The following is a 15,958-nucleotide window of genomic DNA, read 5'->3' as shown; positions in this document are numbered from 1 at the left end:
TGGCTTGTATTTTACTTAAATATGTTATAAATTACTTTGATTAATTTTCTTTCGTTTAAGATATTTTTGTTTTATATATTATAGGCGAAAAGTGTGATGAACATTTGAGAATTTATTAAAGTGTTTTATATTATAATAATTTAGAGATTGAAATTATGATCATATATTTAGAATTTTTAAGAATAAATTAAGTATAATTTAATTTAAAATATCACGAATTAAATGTAGTGAAAATTTTGTAATTTTATAATTAAAGATTGAAATTCAGGATTTTTTTTTTCTTGAACTGAAATAAAACTTCCAAGATTACTGATATCAAATTGGAGCTATTGGTGATAATTTTTTTAATATTGAAGTAAGATGGCATTATGTTATCAGTTTTTATGTAGTATAATATATTTATCTTTCTAATAAAAAAATATTTATACTCTATATTAAAATTATTGAATGTATTTATTATTTATAAAAATTAATTATTTTTTAAATTAAAAAATGTGAAATTCACAACTCCTCGGAAGGTATCTAATATATATATATTTTTTAATTTTCACTGTAAAGAATATTTGGTGGGTCAAGTGAGTAGAAGCTCGCCACGCGGACATCCAATTAGCAGAAGAAGATGAATATAGCATTAAACAAAGCTTTGCTTTCTTCAACCTGCACTCTACTCTTTCTTCTTCTTTTTCTTCTTCTTCTCCTTATCGAGAGTTTAATCCCTCTCGTCTCTCTTCCTCCGAAACATCATCATGGATCCTTACAAGGTACCCAACATCTTCATGAATTTCATTTCACTTCTTAAACCGATCGAAACAGTTTCTAACACTTGTCTGTTTTGGTGCAGTATCGTCCATCGAGCGCCTACAATTCTCCTTTCTTCACCACAAACTCTGGTGCCCCTGTCTGGAACAATAACAATTCCCTCACTGTTGGCTCCAGAGGTAAAAAACTATTTTTAGTTTACGAGCCATCAAGCTCCCCGGTTGTATATATTCATATAAAACCAACTGCTTTCGGCTTAACTGGAGGTGGTTGTGCTGTTTTTTTTTGCCAGGTCCAATTCTGCTTGAGGATTATCATTTGGTGGAGAAGCTAGCGAATTTCGACAGAGAACGCATTCCAGAGCGTGTGGTTCATGCTAGAGGTGCTAGTGCTAAAGGGTTCTTTGAAGTAACTCATGATATCTCTCATCTCACCTGCGCTGATTTCCTTCGAGCCCCTGGAGTCCAGACCCCTGTTATTGTCAGGTTTTCTACTGTTATCCATGAGCTTGGAAGTCCTGAAACTCTCAGAGACCCCCGAGGTTTTGCTGTCAAGTTTTACACCAGAGAGGTAATAAGATTTCCTTATTGTTCGAGGAATTCGTTATTTCTTCTTGCTTTTATTTTCGCTAAAGACTTCTTTTTTTCCCCGCGTTAACTGGCTTTTAATGGCTTGTAAAAAAAAAAAAAGCAACAATTGCTTTCAGATGCCTTTTACTGTTGAAAAAGCAAAATGGAACTCAATAATAATAATAATAATAATAATAATAATAATAATAATAATAATAATAATAAGGTAAAAGAACTTGCTTTCTTTTCCCCATCATTTTCATTAGTTAACTTGCCTAGAACATTAAGGTTTCAATTGATTAGGGAAATTCTATCAATATGCTCAATGCATGCTTGTGTTGGTTATTAGTTAACAATTTCCCATTTAAATTTGATGCTGCCTCTCTATGTTCTTTGACTGAAATTGGTAACAAGTTTTCTCTATATATGAATTTCCACAAAGGAATTATGTAAAACTTAAACCAACATATCTGTGGCCTTTGTTATCCTTAAGCTCTGAGCTTCGTGTTTCTTTAACTTTTTTTCTATCCTCCCCTGTTTCTGAGTTCCTGTGCAAGCTGATATAGATTGTTTAATTTGAAGTTATTCACTAGACCATATATTAATTATGCTTTCAGGGTAACTTTGACCTGGTGGGCAACAATTTCCCTGTCTTTTTCATCCGTGATGGGATGAAGTTCCCTGACATGGTCCATGCTCTCAAACCCAACCCTAAATCACACATTCAGGAAACCTGGAGGATACTTGACTTCTTCTCACACCACCCAGAGAGCCTGCATATGTTCACTTTTCTCTTTGACGATATTGGTATTCCACAGGATTACAGACACATGGATGGCTCCGGTGTTAACACCTATACTTTGATCAGCAAAGCTGGGAAGGCACATTATGTGAAATTCCATTGGAAACCAACTTGCGGGGTTAAGAGTTTGTTGGAAGATGAGGCCATAAGAGTTGGTGGATCTAACCACAGTCATGCCACACAGGACCTCTATGACTCGATTGCAGCTGGAAACTACCCTGAGTGGAAGCTTTTCATTCAGACAATTGATCCTGCTGATGAAGACAAGTTTGACTTTGATCCACTTGATGTGACCAAGACGTGGCCTGAAGACATCTTGCCCTTGCAGCCTGTGGGTCGTTTGGTTTTGAACAAGAATATCGATAACTTCTTTGCTGAGAATGAGCAGCTTGCATTTTGCCCTTCTATTGTAGTGCCTGGTGTCTATTATTCTGATGATAAGTTGCTGCAAACTAGAATTTTCTCCTATTCTGACACTCAAAGGCACCGTCTTGGACCAAATTACCTGCAGCTTCCAGCAAATGCTCCCAAGTGTGCTCATCACAACAATCACCATGATGGTTTCATGAATTTTATGCATAGGGATGAGGAGGTACTTCCTCTTACTCTATATATCTCTCACGCATACAACAAATGTAAATGATTGGGTGAACATTCACACATTTGCTCACCTCTAGATAGAAGGATGAGCTTGCGTCTTTATTGTTTGGTGCGACTTTTGCTGCCTTTAACCTGATCTTTTCCTTACAACTTAATTTGGACTATTTGCCATGATGGATTGATTTCAGGTCAATTACTTCCCTTCAAGGTACGATCTTGTTCGTCATGCTGAGAAGTACCCTATACCTCCTGCTATTCTCACTGGACAGCGTGAGAAGGTTTGTTTCTGTACTATATCTTGCATTGTTTAAATGCTTGACAGATGAAATGGATCATACAATTCCTATGATTTTAGACCAAACTGCTGATAGCGATCCAAGGAATTATTGTTTTTCGGATCCCTTTGGAATGTTTTATCTACGTAAATGGGACTAGCTATTAGTTGTATGCTTCTATTAATCAGTTAGACATGTATAATTCTGAGTTAGCACTTTGTTTTCATATTGTTCAGTCTGTCATTCCAAAGGAGAATAACTTCAAGCAGCCTGGGGACAGATACCGTTCCTTTTCACCAGACAGGTATGCTTAATTACCTTGTAATTTCATACCCTTTTTTTTTCTTATTTTGGTCCCTTTTCAGTTTTCACTTTTAGATTTAAATTTGATATTCGAATGCATATTTGCGTTTACAATTTTTGTTCTTTCTGATATTCTCTTCTAGGCAAGAGCGATTTGTTCGACGTTGGGTTAAGGCCTTGTCTGACCCAAGGGTTACCTATGAAATCCGCAGTATTTGGATTTCATACTGGTCTCAGGTGGAGTTTCCATCTTCTGACATATAAATATGAACACACCTACATTAATATTCAGTTGATTTGAAGATTACTGATACAATTTGTTGGTATTGCTGCAGGCTTGCAAGTCTCTGGGCCAGAAGCTTGCTTCTCACCTCAACATGAGGCCAACAATATGATGAGCAGAAACAATGTCTCAAATATTCATAGTCACATTATTTCAATCTAATTACTGTAGCGCATATACATATGCTTTAGTTAAGAAGTTAAAAACATTGCAGCTTTGTGACGTACTACCAAGAGTCTTTGTAATAAGATGTCCTAATTAATGTGTTAAATGTGAGTTTCTATGTTTTGAATAAGTTTCCCAGTGTATATTTCCTCAAAAAATAAAAATAAAAAAGAAGAATAAGAAAGAAAGCTTTGCAGGCCTGTGTGATTTGAAGATCAAAGCACATAAAGCAATGTAAAAACTTTTGGAAGCACAGAAAAAATAACAGGAATAAGAGTGTAGGGACAACGAGGAGGAGGAAAGAGTTCACTAAACAAATTCCTCTTCGTTCATAGTTTGTGTTTGCCCACTATTTGCTTACTAGTTATGGTTTTGGTGTATTTTAGGGCAGGGCCATGACTCTCTTTGCCAACAATATTACAAATCTCATTCCTTCCGGATAAATTTTGATAACTGTCTGTGAACTTATATAATTATAACATTATAGTTTTTTAACTTTAAAATGTAACATAAAATTTTATAGACTTTCAAATTTTACACAGTAAAATTCCTCTGACTTTTAATTATTAATTTTTCAGTTAGACACTGATGTAAACAGTTCCCACATGGTGTTTTGTTAATATTTCTTTCTTTTTTCTTTTGCAAAATGTAAAATTATTCTCTCTACACATGAAAAATTATTTTATCTATAGAGAGGATAATGATTTAATTTAGACATGGTTTTAGAGAGAAAAGAGAAATACAGACTAAGCTACATACTTGAATTGTCTAGATCAGCATTTAACTGAAAAATCAATAATTAAAGGTTAGATAAATTTTACTGTGTAAAATGTAAAATTTGTTGGTGTTTTATGTTACATTTTTAAGTTGAGAGCCTGTAATATTACAAGTAAATAAGTTCAAGAATGATTATTAAAATTCATCCCATTTCTTCTACCATTATATGTACATAAAATCTATTTTATTAAATAATCAATGAAGCTGAATTGACATTTTATGTAATCTCCTTATAACTTATCTATTGATATTTTTGTCAAATAATTCTTTTTTTCACAAAGTAGTTAATTATCAAAAATTTATTAATTTAATAAAAAAATAAAATTTCCTCATAAAAGAAAAATACATATAATATTCTTTAAAAATTTTGATAAATAATATTTAATAAACCCCAAAACTGTTCCTACAATTTTTGAATAAGTTTTACCATATATAATTTATCTATTAGACTTTCAAAAAAATATTATATGTTTCTTTTATATGAAAAAGTTTTATTTAATAAATTTTTCTCAACTAATTATTTTACCAATGTATCAATTTACAAAAATCTCATAAGATGAATTATAAAATTTTATTAAATTATTTTATTTTTCATAATAAAATAATTTTATTTCATTAAAAAAATTACGTTACCATAGAGTAACTTTTATACAATAAAGATCGACACCTTGTTAGAAAAAGCTTTTTAAACTCAAAATCTCTGGTTTACAGTCAATCAGCAATCAATCACACCTTTCTAACATGAAAGAAATAAAATTTTAAATCTATGATAACTTTATTTATATTTTTTTTATTTATATTATTTTTTTAATATAATTAAATTTTATTTAAATTCAAGTTTGATATCTTACAATTTTAAAAACAATTTAATAGCACAAAATTAAAATTCATTGATTTTTACTTTCCCTTTTACTTATATATGAAAACTTTTTTCATTATATGATGGGTCGAGAGAAATGAAAAAAAGAAATGAAATTTAATTTATTTAAATTCTCTTATTTAAATATTAAATTGAAGAGAGAAAAAAAAAAGAAAGAGTAGAAAAGAATAAAATATGTATTATTATATTTTATATTTAATTTAAAAGATTTCTCTCTAAATTGAAAAAGAATGAAAAAAAAAATTATTTTTATAAAAATTATTTGTATACAAATACTAATATCATTTCCCTACTCAAATTTCTTTCTGTTGTAAAAAAATTATATATATATATATATATATATATATATATATATTTTTTTTTTTTTTTTTTTTTTTTCCTCTGCAAGATTCGGGTAAATCTTTTCTGAAACAAATAAAAAGAAAGAAAGAAAGAAAAAAAACAGCGGTCCAGAAGATATGGTTACTTACGTTGGGTAATCAAATCCAACGGTGGGAATGGAGCAACAAAATTGTCAGCAATTGACCATATCAAAAAGGGCAAGGTGGGTAACGGATCACTCCTTCAGTTTCAGAGGCGAAATGCTAGCATATTCCCTCGCCTTTTCTCAAGCCCGAACCTGTTGAACCCTGAAGCTCCCCACTTCCCTTATTTTCAAACAGATAGAGATCAAACCCAAATTTTTTTTTTATAGAATTATTCTTCAATTCTCAAAGCTAAAGCTGTAGATTTTCTCCTCTGCTTTCGTTGGATCTCATACTTTCCACGTCTGTGTGATCTCTTTAATAAGGTTCAGGTAACTCACACATCTTCTCTTCTTCATCTTTTGCTTGTGTTTGAACTTGAATTAATGGTTGTTTTTATTGATCTTGAGTGTTTTTTTTTTTTAAGGGAATTGGTTTATTAATAAAATAATAATGATGGAGAGGGCAGAGTCGGCGCAGAAGCTATATACACGTATGCGTCTCTGGGAATTTCCAGATGAGTATGTGATTGAACCAACCGATGGATCTTCTAGTTCTCTTTTGGCTGTTAGTCGTGTTGATGGTTCCATGAAACTCATTGGTTTGTGTTGCTTTTTGTTTTCTTTTTTTTTTTTTAGTTTGTGCATGATTAGGTAACTGTTACATTTTTATTTATTTATTTATTTGGATTCCAGGTGGAGTTCCAGAATGCAGCTCTCTTCGTGTTCCTAAAATTAGGACTATTTTTGGTGTAGTTGGAATGCTTAAGCTTGTAGCAGGTAACAAAAACATTTTACTTAAGATCAAAATTCAATTCTCTGAGGCCAAATGCTGTTGCTTTTTTACTTGATTGTATCTATAAGTGCCAAAGGAAACATGGCTAGTGTCAATTCGCACTCTAAATTTGTACTTTCATTGCTCTTAATGTTGTTTTTATCAATAGCATTTCGAGGATGGATGTTTGATTTTACAAAATTGTGCTGTAACACAAATTTATTCTTTTTAGCTCTGAATTGCATTTTGTTCTGACATTATTATAAATTCTACAATGCTTTAGGGTCATACTTAATTGTTATATCAGAACGGGAATGTGTTGGATCATACTTGGGACATCCTATCTTCAAAATTTCATCATTGAAGGTTTTGCCTTGCGATCACTCTCTTAAAAATTCCTCTGCAGAACAGGTGAATCTGCTGTTACTTTGCTTCCAATGCACTGATTTCTGGTTATGTGAGTAGAAAATGCTTTAGTCTACAATTGTTATACCAACTTTGGCAGAAAAAGGTGGAGACTGAATTCTCTGGGCTGCTTAGTGTTGCCGAGCGGACTTGTGGTCTTTATTTCTCATATGACACCAATTTAACACTGAGGTGAAGAAGTAGCACATTTATCCTGTTTGTTTATTTTTAATTATGGGCAATGTGCCCAGTTGTTTTTTAAGTTGTGGAAACCTTGCTCAAAAATCTTAAATGGTTGTGCACTAGCAGTTGAATTGAATTTGAAGTGCTAAATCTTCCTTTGGTTTATATACTCCAGATTATGGATTTATAGCATACATGTTAATTATAAAAAAAGGGGAATAAAGAAAAAGATGTTTCAAGGAAATTGGTGTGTAAGCTACTAAGCTTGGAACATTCAGTTGGGATTACTATGTGAACTTAATGAAAGTAGAGCTTAATTTCTTAATTATTCACAAGGAAAACAAAAGTAAATATAGAAACAAAATGATAGTTTTCTGGTTGAAATATAAGTAAGAAACATGGTTGTCTTTATGTGAAAGCATAAACAGAGATAACTATCAGGCAAATGGCTGGACTTCAAACAAGATGGTATTATTAAACAAAGATTAATGCTCAACCTATTGATGGCTCAACTTTGTGAAAAGTCATCTAAAGCTGGTTGTTGTTTTGCTTCTATCCAATCCAAGGAAAAAAGCACCAATTTTATGAGGTGAAAATATTAACTTGTATAATATCTTTTTTTTTTTTGCTACAGTGCACAGCGATTGCACGATTTGGGTGATGAATCTAAATTACTTCCACTTTGGAGACAGGTAACTTTTGACATTTAAAATCATTACCTTTCTTTCTTCTTCTTCTTCCTTTATCTTTCTCCTTTTCTGTTTTGGTGCAATTTTTTGCTGTGAAAAGCTGCTGGTTCGTAAATGGAGATTCCTCCTTTCTTTCTTTCTTTTTCTTTTTTTCCTTCTTTTTTTTCCCCTCCTTTTTGTTAACTTACTCTGTTGGTTGTGCTTGGCTTTGTAAACAATAATCTCTTATGTCCCCATGAGTAAATCTCCATTGACATATTTTGTGATTAAATTTCAAAAGAATTTGTAGGTTTTTTTTCTCATCAAATGTTTTTCACAGGCAGAGCCCAGGTTTCTATGGAACAATTATATGTTGGAAGTGCTCATAGATAATAAGGTTGAACTGTTTCCTTAGTTCTGTATGTTGTTATTTTTTTATGGTGTTGGGAGTTTGTAGCTAACAAGTTCTGATCATTTAACGGGTCTCTTGTCTGCAGCTTGATCCATATCTGCTTCCTGTTGTCCAAGGGAATATCCTTGTCAAAATTAAATTTTATGGCCTGACATGAAAACAAGTTTACTTTAGTTTAGCTACTAAATGGTCAATGTTTATGTATCTTTCCATTTGAGTTTATTCTTAACTGATGATCAGGCTTTCAGAACTTCCAAGCAGCCATTGGAAAAGATATAATTGAAGTTACTCTGTTCGCTAGGAGATGCACAAGGAGAAATGGTAATTATAGCATGTTGTTCAATATTCTCTCGTTTTCTTCCAGCCTAAATCTTGATCTATGTTCGATTTGCAAGTATTTGTCAATTTTTTTTTTACCCAACTAGTTGTTTCAGTAACATATATGCTCAAGCAGGAATGCTAATTAGGAGTGATGGGCCACATCTAAAATGCATTTTAGATTTATTATGAAACCATGATGACACTGATCAGAGATTCGGAGTTCTCATTTAAAGAAATATTACAAGTACAGTGACTAAAACAAAAATGAAAAATCATCATAAATAAATTATAAATTTGTATGTAAGAGGGTTGTTTCTCCTTGTTGCTTCTAATGGATTGATTGCATAGTAACATGAAATATTAATCTTATATATTTTTTTTTCTCTTTACTGTTAATGTTTTGAATCTTGAAGAATGTTTAAGGAAATCTTAAAATAAATTTATATGTGAGGATGTTGTTTCTCTCTCTCTCTCTCTCTCTCTCTCTCTCTCTCTCTCTCTCTCTCTCTTTTTCCCTCTGTCCTGGATTGATTGAATAGTAACATGAAATATTGATTCTTTTCATTTTTTTTCTCTTTAAAGATATTGTTAATGTTTTGAGGTCATGATGACTGCTGAAGTAAAAGCATGATGAAAAACATTGAAACTTTTCTTCATGCTTCAAATATTGTGGGAGGAACTGGTTGCATCATTCTTCCCAGGAGCATAATCAAATGCATGTATGCTAATTTTTCATCTAATCAATTTCATGAGAATTTGTATTTCTTGGAAGGCACTCGCATGTGGAGAAGAGGAGCTGATCCTGATGGGTATGTTGCCAATTTTGTAGAATCTGAACAAATTGTACATTTGAACGGGTTTACAACATCATTTGTTCAGGTAAATTTTTATGCATATATTTCTACTCATGATTAAACTCTTGGAACGGATTCATTGTATTATTATGAGCTTCTTCAAATTAGAATACTGATTATGAACCGAGGGTCCTAAATGCTAAAAGGAAAGAGCAATGTGGCATAAAGATTCTGAACCAGGCATTGAGGGTAAATGAATGTCATCAATAGATTGAATAAGGGTGTATTCTGATGCTTGGCATTCTTATTACATGGTATATGGTATTGATGGGATATGCTTTAGAAGCTTAAGTTGCGCATTTTTGTGACAGATGGATTTACTTCTCAATTTTCGCATATTATTTCTTCTTTTTATTGCCTTGTTTAGGTTCGGGGTTCAATGCCATTTCTTTGGGAGCAGATTGTCAATTTGACATATAAGCCTAAGTTTGAGATTGTCAAATCTGAGGATGCTGTGAGTGTTATATATTCCTCCATGGTATTGTTTGATCACACTATTTTCAGGCTTCTTTTTCCCCTAAATTGACTTCTGTCATTTTTCTTGTTATCCAGCCTCAAGTAGCGGAGCGGCATTTTCTGGATTTGAGAAAGAAATATGGGTTTGTATTAGCAGTTGACCTTGTCAATAAGGTGCATATTATATTATCATGAGATTGTTCAATTTTGTAGTTGCTCATTTTCACCTAATGATTTTATATACCCAATTGCTTGGTCACTTTCGTGTCTTTTTATGTCATTAAAGAGGATAAACAGGGCATGCACATACTTGTGAACTGAGCATCAGATACACTATTTATTATGTATAAGCTCTCAGTTTACATGTGTGTTTGGTGAGAGTGCATGTATGTATTTGGATTGTTATTTTGGGCCATTTGTTGTTGATACCCTTTCATACTTATCAGCATGGAGGTGAGGGACGCTTAAGCGAAAAATTTGCCAGTGCAATGCAGCACATCATTAGTGATGATGTAAGGTAGAATTTCCTTCCATGTAACCATTACTCATTTTTTTTTAAAATGTTGTCCTGACTGATGCTAAAGAGCTATTGAATGTTGTAGATATCTGCACTTCGATTTTCACAAAATCTGTGGGCATATTCACTTTGAGCGCCTTTCTATCCTTTATGACCAAATTGCGGATTTCCTTGAGAAAAGTGGGTAAGGCTTTGTTCAGAGGTTTGAAATGTTAGATTTGATTTTTCTTGAATATATTTTGGTTGCATTTGCTCACAAGGAGAGACAGAGAGAGAAAGAGAGGTTTTCCCAATATCAACTCATTGAGGTTGGTTTGGCTTTGATATTTTAATAATTTCTAACTTTATTTATAACTGATAGGTACCTTTTGTTGAATGAAAAGGATGAGAAAATAAAGGAGCAAATTGGGGTTGTAAGGACCAACTGCATTGATTGCTTAGACCGTACAAATGTTACCCAGGTAGGTTAATTTCAGTGACTGTTGTACTATTTTCCTTCTGGGTTTCTTTGGAGTCAAAAATATAAATAGCATATGTTTTGCAAATTAGAAGTTGGATTCACTTAGGGTTCCAGAATGTTGAGCTGCAATTTTCCATGGCATTTATTTATGATGATGCCTCTGTTCAATATATTTATATGTAATTAAAGAACGAGCACATTGAAATCAATATAATTCTCATTGATTAAAACTTTTTTTGTTCCTCAAAACTCCAAATTGCTTAACTTGTCAAAACCAATAATTTTATTTAATTTGTATTTTCATTTAACTTATGCATATGATGTGCCAGTAGATTTGTCCTTTTATGTGATCACTCATTCATTTTTTTTTCTTTGTTGGATTATGTACTTCATATAACCATGTTTATTTATGGCCGCAGAGCATGATTGGTCGAAGAATGTTAGAAATCCAACTTAGAAGGATTGGTGTTTTTGGTGCAGAAGAAACAATTAGCTCACATCCAAATTTTGATGAAAGCTTTAAAATATGTGAGTACATTCATATTTTCTACTTGCTTTTTGAGAACAATTATGAAGCTCACTAGTTATCCAGCATCTTTATAGTTGTCTACTACTGTTAACACAGTTTCTAATGTTCTACTGTTTTCTGCCTTCAGTGTGGGCCAATCATGGGGATGACATAAGCATTCAATATTCTGGAACTCCTGCTTTAAAAGGAGATTTTGTAAGGTACATTTCTGTGGTTCTATTCAAAAGTTTTGTATGCAAAATACATACGTATTCTTATGCCAAATTTACTGAAAACCAGTGGCACAAAGCTTTTTGAAATTTTCCTAAAATGGCATTTGCAGATGCATGTTGTTCTCATCTTTTGACTTTATTTATATTGGTGTGAGTTAGTGTTTGTATGCAAGTTGGTCAGGCTTATGCTGCTGTCTAGTAGAAGTAATTGTTCTATTCTCAAGCATTTTTTTTTTCATTGTCTATTGTAAGTAAATCTTCTGAGTAGAGGAAACAGAAAATTTAAATTTTTTTTTTCTTTTTACAAGAAACTGTAGATGTCATGATTAAAACATTTGGTTTGGTATATTGAGCTATTTTATGCATAATATCTAAACATAAGTTCAAGAAAACTTGCCAAAACGGTACTAGAATATTAATTAGATGAAACTTCATAGTGCTATAATAATGCAAAAAGTTCCTGTCCCTTCAGTGTCAAGGCATTAAAACCACATGATACTTTTCTACTCTTTTCGTCATTTCTCTTTGATGCACTATGTTGACTAGTGCAGTGTTTATGAGGTGCACTTACAGTTAATTGTTTATGGCAATTTTTCTATTTCATATAATTTATTCTATTATGTTCTCCGTTTTGGATATATATGTATTTTGTGCTTTATCTTTTCCTGCTATTAGTGTTTTTAGTCGTTGAGGAGTGATACTGAGACCTACTGGTATCATCAATATTCATCATTTAGTTCATGGATCTCTAAAAAATGTGGGAGACCTAGAAGTCTGATTTTTCTAAAATGCAGTGCGCCAATTTCATAATGACACCCTGCATATTCTCTTTTTGCTTATTGCAATTCTTCCTACTTTTGATGCTTTTGGTAAAAAAAGCTTCATTACATTCTTCAGTCTTTGCAGTAATTATGACGGCCATATTTGCTTGCATTGATATATTTTTTTTTCCTCTTATGCTTTGCTAAGTTTTTTTGCTCGTGTTGAATTGCAGATGTGGCCAGAGGACAGCCCAAGGGATCCTTAAAGATGGTTGGAATGCACTTGCTCGCTATTATTTCAATAACTTCTCTGATGGTATAAAACAGGTGGGTATCCTTCATTCAAATCAAGATAAATTGGCAATTGAAGAGATGCTGGAGCATTAATCATAAAATTTTCCCCTTGTGCATGTGTGTGTGTGTGACAAGTTAATTAAAGAAATGAAGCTTTTCTGCTCATTAATTGGTAATAATCTTTTGTGTTGAAACTCCGGTGAGCTAATTTTAATAATCAATATATTCTATTAACGTGCTTTGCTTGGATGATAATTTGTTTTATAAAAGCAGTAAGTTGTTTTAAAGCTTTGCTGGTCATTAGTTGGTTATTACCTTTTGTGTCAAAACTCCAATGTGTTCTATTAACAAGCTTTGCTTGATTGATAATGTATTTATTTATTTTATAGTAGTAATTTATTGTACTTGATTTTGGATTTCTTGCTAATGCCTAATTTTTAAATATATATATATTTCTTGGATGAAAGCTACCTTGAACTACAAGAGGTGTCTTCTGAATGGGATTATCTCTTCTATAAAATTCTCAATGGTTTACTGACTGATTTTCATTTTTGGCCTGCATGCGAAGGATGCAATTGATCTCTTACATGGACATTACATTGTTTCTGTGAGCAGAGATATGACCCCTCCATCTCAAACAGGAGGCCTTGAGAATATTGCTGTGAGTATAAGTCAAATTAATAATTTATTTTTGAAAATATATTTTAAACATCTCTTGGGATTTTCAGTATCCTTGTTAATAAAGCTTACAACATGGAACACATGAAAATATCAAAGTTGTGCTAAACTGTTGCATTTCATTGTTGAGCATATCCCAAGTCTGGAAACAAGTACAACATTAAGTTCACCTTGATGATGGACTATTAATTGCTCTCTCCCAAAATAGTCGTCATAACTTCCCTTGACATTTTTAGCCCATGCAGTCGATTCTGGATGTGGACAAGATTCTTATGTCTGTAACTTTAATAGAATGTGTATGTTGTTACTTAGACTACCTAGCTCAGACTATAACCTCAAACTCCCTTTGCAGTCTTTTCCGCTGGCTTTATCATTGGTCTTGGCTGGGTTCTTTTTTTCCATGATGTCACTCTGGCAAGGTGAGTTGACTGGTACTACTAGTCATATTTATTGTTTGTAGTGCTTTTGTGCTGTGATTCACATAAGAGGGTTGGAAGCAACATGCACCCAAAGGAGATGCAAGGTCAAAAACCAACTTAATTAAATCATGTGTATATATAGATGGAAGTCCATTATCTCAGTTTCAAGAAATTCTAGGGAAAAAAAAAGTTTCAAGAAGCTTAGTTATTGGATAAAATATTTAGTTTCACATTTGACCTTAAGCCTGAGAAAGGTTTCTTATAGATGATCTTCACCCATAATTGTGAATGGCCTGGATGCACCTTGCATGTAGGATTAACATTTGTGAATGTTGAGGTTTAATTCACCTTGCTTTTTCCTTTTGATAAATTTACCATAGTGACATGGTTGTCCCTAACTCCCTGTACATGCACATACGTGGGTAAGTGCAATTACACAGACGGATGAGGGGGGAGAGAGAGAGAGAGAGAGAGAGAGAGAGAGAGAGAGAGAGAGATTCTGTGAAATATGTATGCAGATTTAATGGTTGTGGGTGTTTACTTTCTGGTGTAGGTTTAACTTGTTTTCTCCACTTATTTCTTTAGTTTAATATTATTTCTATATCATCATAAGAATTATAAAAATCAAATAATTTTTTGTCCTTGCCATTGACGGTATCATTATTATAAGGTAGATTACAACCTAAAGATGATCTAGTTTTAAAGTTGAGGTATATAAGCTTCTAAATTTGTTTATTTTAAAATCTATCCACTCTGAAGAATGTATGTTATTATATAAATGTTTTGTTTACTGGTTTTACTGGAAATCAGACAAGTCAAAATGATGGAAAGTAAAAAAATGTTCGGATAGAAAATATAGTTGACATGCAATTTAAGGCGATATTTGTGTCTAAGAGAGAGAGAGAGAGAGAGAAAGAGAAAGAAGGGTATTTACATGAAAGTTACAACAAGAACTCTCTTGCATAGTTCCCAAACTTTATATATGATTTATTTTTGACAAATTAACTGTTGGATTTTATCTCTATTCATCTAGATGATGCATATAGAATTTTAAGTCAACTGATGGATTTATGTCCTTTTTTTATTGGCATAAATATTTAATGTTTAAATTTTACTTGATATATTTATGAATAAAATTACCAAAATATATAATATTTGATAAAATTTGAAATGCATAATCTACATAAAACGTGCATCAAATGCATTGCTCAATTATTAAATGTTCAAAAAGTTTCTGTTATTAAAATTTGTATATTTGTGTAAAATGGATCCCTTTCCTATATGTGTGTGTGCACATATGCACGCGTGTATAATGGTAAAAGTACCTTGGTTAACAGTTAGGATATAGATATGGAAAATATTAGTTTGATTTAGCCACTCAGAGAAGCAAATCTTGCTTATTGGTCTTTTTTGTCAATTATTTCTTCCCGTGAATAATAAGATTGTTGTTGGGCTTGGACTGAAGGAATATTAAGTTACCCATCTCTTGTGCAGTTCGATATGATCTTCGGCACTTGTTCTTCTCGATTATATGGGCAAGCATTACTGTTGCTATTGCAGCATTTGTGAGGGCCAATGGACGGATTTTCTGCAATCGGCCACGTCTGCATAAACCTCGGCATTGATTATAGGTTCAGAATGCTCTGGCATATATGACTTTCCTGTGAATTCTTAGGTGGTGCTTATTTTTTGTTCTTCCATAATTTTGTTTGGTCTCCTCTACATAGCTTTGATACGCGATAAATTCATGCATTTGTTGGCCTGAAAGGCAATTTCTTTTTTGTTGTATTTCATTTTTATTGTGTCATGTATTATTGGATTTTCTTTATGGTTCAAGCTCAAAATATTTAGGTGGTAGGGTTAGAGGAATTGTTTACAGCTTGAACCTTTCTGTATCAAACCTACCATGGCCAAAATTGGTAGTAATTATAACTTTGTATAATGGTTGGTGCCTATTTTATATTTAAAGCAATTAAGAAGTTTGAGCTTTAGCCCCTTTTTTTAATTGAATTTGAATCCATGAATATTTGGAAGTTCATCAGTGGCCTTGCTTTATTGTGCTATTTGCATTGTGGAAAATTTTATTTTGGGTCAGCTCTTTGACCAATGGATGACCCAGAATCAGGGGAAGAGAGAGA

General features: G+C 32.5%; 2 protein-coding genes across 3 annotated transcripts; both read left to right on the top strand.

Annotated features, from left to right (window-relative positions):
* Window positions 1–595: 595 nt before the first annotated feature.
* LOC110660630 (catalase-2) lies at window positions 596–3,862 on the top strand. Its single transcript, XM_021818980.2, has 8 exons — window positions 596–761; window positions 842–938; window positions 1,052–1,329; window positions 1,946–2,722; window positions 2,919–3,008; window positions 3,242–3,309; window positions 3,452–3,545; window positions 3,644–3,862. Exons 1-8 carry the CDS (start codon window positions 747–749, stop codon window positions 3,701–3,703), a joined length of 1,479 nt encoding a protein of 492 aa, XP_021674672.1. The 5' UTR covers window positions 596–746; the 3' UTR covers window positions 3,704–3,862.
* A 2,062-nt stretch (window positions 3,863–5,924) lies between these two features.
* On the top strand, window positions 5,925–15,811 carry LOC110660637 (phosphoinositide phosphatase SAC6). 2 transcript variants are annotated; one of them, XM_021819001.2, is made up of 21 exons: window positions 5,925–6,203; window positions 6,305–6,478; window positions 6,573–6,656; window positions 6,935–7,062; window positions 7,157–7,248; window positions 7,874–7,931; window positions 8,248–8,304; window positions 8,405–8,438; window positions 8,560–8,640; window positions 9,413–9,519; window positions 9,862–9,948; window positions 10,047–10,124; window positions 10,397–10,467; window positions 10,553–10,651; window positions 10,829–10,928; window positions 11,347–11,455; window positions 11,584–11,656; window positions 12,663–12,756; window positions 13,292–13,384; window positions 13,754–13,820; window positions 15,315–15,811. In XM_021819001.2, the coding sequence occupies exons 2-21, from the start codon at window positions 6,331–6,333 to the stop codon at window positions 15,443–15,445; spliced, it is 1,791 nt and encodes a 596-aa protein (XP_021674693.2). In that variant the 5' UTR covers window positions 5,925–6,203; window positions 6,305–6,330; the 3' UTR covers window positions 15,446–15,811. The 2 variants fall into 2 exon arrangements, with proteins under 2 accessions (XP_021674693.2, XP_021674685.2); XM_021818993.2 differs by having other exon boundaries at window positions 5,926–6,209.
* The last annotated feature ends 147 nt before the right edge of the window (window positions 15,812–15,958 follow it).

This window comes from Hevea brasiliensis, chromosome 16, assembly GCF_030052815.1.
Source record: "Hevea brasiliensis isolate MT/VB/25A 57/8 chromosome 16, ASM3005281v1, whole genome shotgun sequence".
In the NCBI taxonomy this organism is placed as follows: domain Eukaryota; kingdom Viridiplantae; phylum Streptophyta; class Magnoliopsida; order Malpighiales; family Euphorbiaceae; genus Hevea; species Hevea brasiliensis.
Note: the sequence above shows the minus strand (reverse complement) of the source record. Positions and strands in the feature narration are given on the sequence as shown.